This window comes from Kryptolebias marmoratus, linkage group LG12 (genome assembly GCF_001649575.2).
Source record: "Kryptolebias marmoratus isolate JLee-2015 linkage group LG12, ASM164957v2, whole genome shotgun sequence".
In the NCBI taxonomy this organism is placed as follows: Eukaryota; Metazoa; Chordata; class Actinopteri; order Cyprinodontiformes; family Rivulidae; genus Kryptolebias; species Kryptolebias marmoratus.
The window spans coordinates 24,523,185-24,530,816 of record NC_051441.1 but is presented as its reverse complement, the minus strand read 5'-3'; the positions used below and the strand labels follow the sequence as shown (position 1 = coordinate 24,530,816).

General features: G+C 41.3%; 1 protein-coding gene and 1 long non-coding RNA gene across 3 annotated transcripts in view; both read left to right on the top strand.

The window, feature by feature from the left end:
- lin7b (lin-7 homolog B (C. elegans)) overlaps positions 1-4,082 on the top strand; it is a 10,674-nt gene extending 6,592 nt beyond the window's left edge. Inside the window, exons 4-6 of one of the 2 annotated variants that reach the window (XM_017439328.2) lie at positions 1,862-2,071; positions 2,264-2,427; positions 3,559-4,082. In XM_017439328.2, the coding sequence (XP_017294817.1) occupies positions 1,862-2,071; positions 2,264-2,427; positions 3,559-3,580 (396 nt within the window). In that variant the 3' untranslated portion in view covers positions 3,581-4,082. Of the gene's footprint in view, positions 1-1,861; positions 2,072-2,263; positions 2,440-3,558 lie in introns of both variants that reach the window. The other variant, XM_017439329.2, reaches the window with a different exon arrangement.
- Positions 4,083-6,106: 2,024 nt separating this feature from the next.
- On the top strand, positions 6,107-6,594 carry LOC112449808. Its single transcript, XR_003038348.2, has 3 exons — positions 6,107-6,159; positions 6,243-6,462; positions 6,542-6,594. It is a non-coding gene; the product is annotated as an uncharacterized LOC112449808 (long non-coding RNA).
- The last annotated feature ends 1,038 nt before the right edge of the window (positions 6,595-7,632 follow it).

The following is a 7,632-nucleotide window of genomic DNA, read 5'->3' as shown; positions in this document are numbered from 1 at the left end:
CGTGCGTTGAGGTGAGCCCGACTATTTCTAGCCGGAACCTCTCAACCACACACACCAGCTCAGGCTCCTTCCCCACCAGAGAGGTGACATTCCACATCCCTAGAGCCAGCTTCTGTAGCCGAGGATCAGATCGCCAAGGTCCCCGCCTTCGGCCACTACCCATCCCACATTGCACCCGACCCCTTTGGCCCCTCCCATAGGTGGTGAGTCATGGGAACGGGGACCCATGTGACCTCTTCGGGCTGTGCCTGGCCGGGCTTTCGCCCATGGAGCCCACCATGCGCTCGCCAACGTGCCCCACCTCGAGGCCTGGCTCCAGAGTGGGGCCCCGGTGACCCGCGTCCGGGCGAGGGAACACTGTGTCCAATATTTTGACTCATCATAAGGGGTCTTTGGGCTGCACTTTGTCTGATCCCTCACCTAGGACCTGTCTGCCTTGGGTGACCCTACAAGAGGCAAGAAGCCCCTGACAACATAGCTCCTTGGATCATTGGGACGGTACCACCACGGTAAGGTGGCAGCCCAGGGAGGGGGCACACAGGGCAGTGGTACTTAAACTCACCAGGTCACAAACAAAGCAGTGATCTATGTTAAGCAGGTACAAGGTGAAGGAGGAGATGGTATGCAAAGCATAGCAGAAAATGGAATGTTTATTCAGTACCACTGGTTCTACTTGAATCATAATTATCCACCATCTATCCTCAAAAATCAGGTGAATACACCAAGGTAAAGAAAGTGTCAAAAGAGAAGACGGCCAAATTTCAGACTCAGGATCCAACAAGGCCCTGTGTGTTTTTCAGTGAAGGCACACTCCTGTACCAGAACACAGCATAGGTCATGGAGGATCTGTCATGACAAAGGTTTCTGTCATAGAGGCCCAGACCGATCCAGATGAGCGAGGTATTAACCTGCTTATAGTTGTGCTCCATGTGAGTGCACTTTCTGATAATATGTGGGTGACAAAAACAAGTTTTTTTTCACTAGACAGAAATGCCAAAACTATTGTATATTTGGATTTTTTGAAAACTAATTATCATATTTCATATAGACCCTAAAACTATCAGATAAATACAATAATTATTGTATATCTGGCAACACCAATAAAGCTGTGCCGGACTAAAGAGTAGGGCTAAATTCAGTGTTGTGTTTAGGTAACCAATGAAAATTATCAATTGCTTTTTGAACAGCATAATTGAATACATTAGCAGTATTAAAATATCACTCAGTTAACATAAATATTCAACTGTACATTCTTTTTACATGATTAATGTAGAATGTAGAATAAACTGTGTGTCAGCAGGTCTTTTGTGGGTAGTTAGGCACTCCTTGGCGTGCCCCTACTGTCATGGGGATCCTAAACTGTTGCTTGTGTTGCATATTCATTGTTCCAGCTATGCTCAGGTGGAAAAATGGCTGAAACAAAAACACATCTGTCAACACTGATGGACACCAGCCTTTACAGCTGTAACTGGACAGTGTTTTATTCCTTTAGATTACTTCCTGCTTTTCTCCTGTCCTTCATTGTATCACCTTACCTGAAACTTGTGTGTTTGTGTGTGTGTAAAATCTAGTTTAAGTGTTGAATTTAGTTTAGGAACTCAACCAAGGACTGGGTTTGCACATTAGTTTTTGGATAGACAACTTCTGTACAGCAGCAGCATTGTTCCATCATGCAGCATTGTTTTTATGATGTCCTTGTCAAATGAATTTAATTTAAACCAACCAACTGTCTAAAAGCTGCTTGTGATTAAAGTCCAATCAACACAAAATAAGGACGTTTGTTCAAATTAGGACCTAGCTGTAAGACAAGTAACAAGACAGTGTTTCTCTTTGCTGATGGTTGGATTTTGTGTGTCTTCAGGCCACAGTGGCAGCTTTTGCAGCCAGCGAGGGTCACGCCCACCCAAGGGTGGTAGAGCTGCCCAAGACGGACGAGGGGCTGGGTTTCAACATCATGGGGGGGAAAGAGCAGAACTCCCCCATCTACATCTCCAGAGTTATCCCTGGAGGGGTGGCTGATCGTCAAGGAGGGCTGAAGAGAGGAGACCAGCTGCTGTCAGTCAATGGAGTGGTAAGTTCTGCTCACTCTGATGAGTTGGTTTTACTGACTGCTCCTCAGTACATTAAAACAATAAACCAACACTATTTAAAGTATGCAAGTTTCCTAAAAGACGACTGAATTAGAGTCAGTATGGATGGTGAACACAACATTTTCCTGTTGTCATTCTTGCAGTAAAAGACAACTTTTGTTGTGTCTGTGCAGAGCGTGGAAGCGGAGCAACACGAGAAGGCTGTGGAGCTGCTGAAAGCTGCTCAGGGTTCAGTCAAATTGGTGGTCCGCTACACACCCAAGGTCCTGGAAGAAATGGAGGCTCGCTTTGAGAAGATGAGGAGCGCTCGGAGACGACAGCAGCACAGCAGCTACTCGTGAGACTGCTTGTTAGTCTGAACCCAGTCACAACTGTTCTTAATACATTTAGATTTACAGCTGCGGTCAAACGTTTACTTCCACTTGTCAGGGGCATAATTTAACAGATTAATTTCAGGATGTTAAGGAATTTTTTAAATCGTTCTTTTTTCAGGGTCAAATGATTGTAAAACATACAACTTCAATAGTTTTTAAAAATAAATAGGAATTTATTGTGAATTTTTTTCTGATCCACAATGGGTCAAAATTATACATACAAAATTATCCATAAATTTAATTATATACTTTCCAAAGTGGGTGTTAAAGGTTCTAGGAAGTCTTTAAACTTGACAGGATAAAGGCCTATTAGTGTTCTGTTAATGATCATGATTGATTGCAGCTGGTAGTTTCTCTTTACCAGCATAAAAATGTTTTTTGACAGCACTCATATCAATTCTTAGAACAAAGGAAAAAGTCTAGTCTGGTCCAAAAACATCAACAAGCCCCCACCTCATCTGCTGAAGCCTGAATTTCCTTCAGAGTGCTCACAGGTGTCTTGGTGGCCTCTCTCACTATTCTCCTTCTTCACAGTCACTCAGTTTGTGAGGACTGTCTGCTCTTGGTGGATTTACACATGTTCCATATTTCTTCCATTTCTTGATGATGGATTTAACTCCTGGGGATGTTCAGGACCTTGGAAATCCTTTTGTATCCATCCTCTGACTTGTACTTCTCAATAATCTTTTCTCTGAGTTGAATTAGTACAGTGTTTTTAAAGAAGATGAATATTTATGCAATTACTTCTTTTACATTACATATTTTTATTTAATTGGCATTGCTTTGTAGAAATTTTGCTTCACTGTGACATTGAAGGTTTTCTTTGTTGTTGTTGTTTTCTAAAACACAAATTTATGACTGATTTATAATAACAATAAAAGAGCTACCAGATCTTCTGACATCTCACTTTATCGCAGGAGATCTTGTATAAAATCATTAACAAGGCTTTATCAAACGGTTACAACTCTGTCCATTCTCATTATAAGATGCTCATAAAACTATAGCGTGAAAGGCAGCGGGCAATATAAATTCCTTCTAGGAAAGCTAGGCCTCTAATTTGACTTTTTCTTTATAGTATTTCTTTGTTTTTTCAGATCTCTAGAGTCCAGGGGCTGACTTATCCAATACCTCTACCCATCTCAGCACCCGGCTCTCCTGACTCTCCTGTCCTTGTGGGATGAAAGAACATCGTCAGAAACAAAGAAATAAACAACAACCAAAGTAGCCTGTTATCTGAAGCCAACGCTGCAGTTTAAGATTTCTCTCCCTTCCCTGTTCCTTGGAACATCAGACCTATAAGATCACCTTCCTGTACTGAAATCATTGTCTGTGTCCTGCAACTCAAGCCCAAGAGATTATCTTTAGTGTTTGACTTACCTTGAGCTCAGGCTCAGTATCCTCATGTTATTAAACTTTACAGTGCATTAATCAGCAGTGCCACAGTTTGCTGCAGATCTCACTGGTACTGGAAGCACCTTCACTTTCATCCATTACAGGTCGTAGCTACAAAGATAACTGTTAGCATCACTGGTTGGCAAGAGTTGACTGAAAGTTGGAAAGTGTATTTGTGTATTTATCTGTTTGAATAATTGTCCATGAAATAAAATTTAACCTTGAATCTGCCTCATACTGAGTCAGATTGTACAGATTAGAAGCTAACATGGAAAATTTTATTTACTTCCCCAAGGCAAAGGAGGTGCAGTTTTTGTGCTGGTCTCTGTGTTCATTTGTCTGTACCGTTATCAAAATATCTCATAAGCTACTGGATGGATTTTAATGTTACTGGACCATCAAAAGTTGTAAATAGTCCACACTTCTATAGTACTTTTTTAACAATGTTATAATCTTAAAAGTTTAAATACAAGGCAGCTCCCCTCCCTCCTGTTTGCTTGGCTTTACAAAGTTTCCCATTCACACACAGTACTTTCTATTATATTTTACGTTCTATATACAACACTTATTTATAACTCATTCATACATCTATAAGCATATTGGTGGGCAGTTGGAGGGTTCATTTTCTTGCCCAAGTACTCTTCGGGACGCAGCAGGGCTGGGGCTCCTTCAACTGAAGGATGACCTCCTGATCTACTTTGGTTTCATCTAATGGTTACATCCAAAGTAATCACTAGATGTAACTTTTGTAGTCAAAATTGTCAGAAACAATCCAGACTCAGATTGAGAATCTTAAGATTAGAGGTTTCTTTCCTTGTACACAAAGGACAGCAAACACACTCTTCAACAGATAATCACAATGTTCGAACTAACTACGTTTGTCTATTTATTGCAAGCTGGGACTCCCCCTTTCCGTCCGAGCAGCTGGCTGATTCAAAAGTTTACATTCCACTAGACTCAACACCTGAGACAGAACTGGTTTCAACTAGCTCTGCCGTGTCTAAGACCTCGACCAACAGCCCTGTGCGAGGAAAACAGTCTGTTCTTCTCTCTCAGTCTATGGAAGAACTTAAAACACATAGACACATTCTTAGAGGCTACATGAGTGCATCAAACATACTTGAACATTATATTTCATCATAACAGTCAACTCCATTCAAAATGGCCAGCTAACTGACATTAACCAACACAAAAATAGTCATAACTTTGCGATAAGTTTAGATATACTAATCTAAAATTTGGTGTGGTAGTAGCTGAGAGTCAGCCACAACACATATTCTCAGTGCTAATCTCATGAGATCTCATGAGATCATACATAATTTTTTCAAGGTAGGACTAAAAGGTTACAACTCCTTAATTTCTCAACATAAGATGATGTTAGTCTAAAACTCTGGCATGAAAGACAGTTGATGATATGCCTTACTTAAAGGAATGCTAGGCCTTTAATTAGAAAATATGCCTTCTGTAATTTGGAATCAGTTTCCTTTTTTAAATGATAATGTCTCCATTATTGCATCTACAGCCAGTAATCCTATTCTGCATGGGGATTTATTTAAGTAATCATTTTCCAACAAAAGGAAATTAAACACAAATAACTCACTGACTGGTACCTGAAAGGTCAATTCAGAATTATTTATATAGCACTTTCTCAGCAACAAGGCGGTTCAAACTGCTTTACAGCAAAGTTCAATTGAACCTGGAATCATAGTGGAGAACTGCTGCAGGCAGCAGGAGACACTTTGCAGTGTTGTGAAATATTAAGTTTGTTTTGAATTCTCCTTTTCATTTTGTGTTTTTTACCAAAGTGTCTGATAATTAAATTAGAGCTTACATTGAGAAATGATGAGAAATTTTGCCCATTTTTGTCAAAGTGTAAAAATAACATTATGTGATATCTCATGCAATATCTCCATCGCTGACAGCAGGATATAATAATTCCTATGTAGCTGCATTACTTGGGATTTTTATCTATCATACAGACTCTTCCTCATGAAATAAGAGAAGTTGAGTTTAGGGATTTCTTTTTATCTCTGAGTTTTTCTTCTTTATTGGTTTGGGTGACACTGGCAGTGTTCAATCCTGGTCCTGGAGGGCTACTATCCTGCGTGTTTTAGATGTTTCTCTGCTCTTCAGAAGTGTGGTGATCTGTGAGTTTTGTACTTCCTGGTGGGCGTGTCCGGCTCCTCCTGCTGGCGGAGTTGTTTTTTTCCTGCACACCTGAAGGAGATGAGGCATCAGACGGGCTGGTGTATTTAAGGCTGTGGTGGGAACCAGATCAGCTCTGGAGCATTGCTTACCTTGTGGTAAAGTCTCTGAGCTGGTTTTAGTTTTTGCCTGTTGCTAGAAGGATTTACTTACCTGTGTTTGTTGTACTCGTCTTCCTCAGCGTTTCCAGTCCGCCTGAAGGTCCAGTCTGGTTCCGGTTCCTTGTTCGAAGCCCAGTTCTTGATTCACTCGCTGATGTCCTCCTGCCTCCTTCACCATTTCTCCATCTTGGAAATCTTGGACCGCCTGGTGTTTTCTTCCTGGACACAATTACCAGAAAACCTTCACCTTAGGAGTAACCACAGTACCTACAACCTGTGCAGAACCTCGTCCGACTTTTTGTAAGCTTCTAATCGTTTGTTTATTTTCGCTCGTTCAATTCCTCCGTCATATTACTTAGTTTTCTCTTCCGTATTTCAGATTCCACTTCAACCCGGTCGTTTCACCTGTTCACTGTAAATAAAGACACTTACCTGATTTTCGCTTCCTGTAGTCTGTCTACCACCAAGCTGTTGTTATCTTCAACATCTTAGAATCCTGACAAGAAGGTCTTCGAGTTCTACAGAAGCCTGTTAATTGCTCAGTCATTCAAATCAGGTGTGTCAGAGCAGAGAAACAACTAAAACATGCAGGACAGGGGCCCTCCAGGACCAGGATTGGACACCACTGGGCTATAGGTAAGAGCCTTAAAGTGTTGCTAGGTAACATCAGAATAACTGTAAGGAACAATTGGTGTTTAATTCAATTCAAAAATACTTTATTTATCCCAAAGGGAAATTAAATGTTGGCATAGCTCATTTAAATCAAGGAGTTATTATAGATGGTGATGGCTGTGGGCAGGAAAGATCTCCTGTAGCGGTCCGTTTTACAGCTAATCTGAAGAAGCCTTTGACTAAAGAGACTCTGTTTCCCGATGACGGTCTCATGAAGTGGATGGTCAGGGTTGTCCATGATTTCCTTGATTTTATGCAAAATCCTTCTCTGCATCATCATCTCCAGAGGTTCCACAGTCATCCCCAGAACAGAACCAGCTTTCTTAATCAGGTTGTTGAGCCTTTTTAGGTCCCTGGCTCTGATGCTGCTGCCCCAACAGATGATGGCAGAGGAGATGACACTCTCAACAACAGACTTATAGAAGATCTGCAATATCTTGCTGGAAACCTTGAAGGATCTAAACTTCCTCAAGAAGTACAGTCTGCTCTGTCCCTTCTTGTAGATGGCTTCACTGTTGAGTCTCCAGTCCAGTCTGTTGTCTAGATGAACACCAGGGTATTTATATTCCTCAACCACCTCCACTTCTTCTCCCATGATGGTAATAGGGTTTGGTCTGACCCTGTTTCTCCTGAAATTGACAATTATCTCCTTTGTTTTTTTCACATTCAAGATGAGATGATTGTTTCCACACCATGCCACAAAGCGGTCCACCAGATCTCTGTACTCAGCTTCTTGTCCATCTCTGATACACCCGTCAACTGCAGAGTCATCTGAATATTTCTGTAGATGACAGGAGT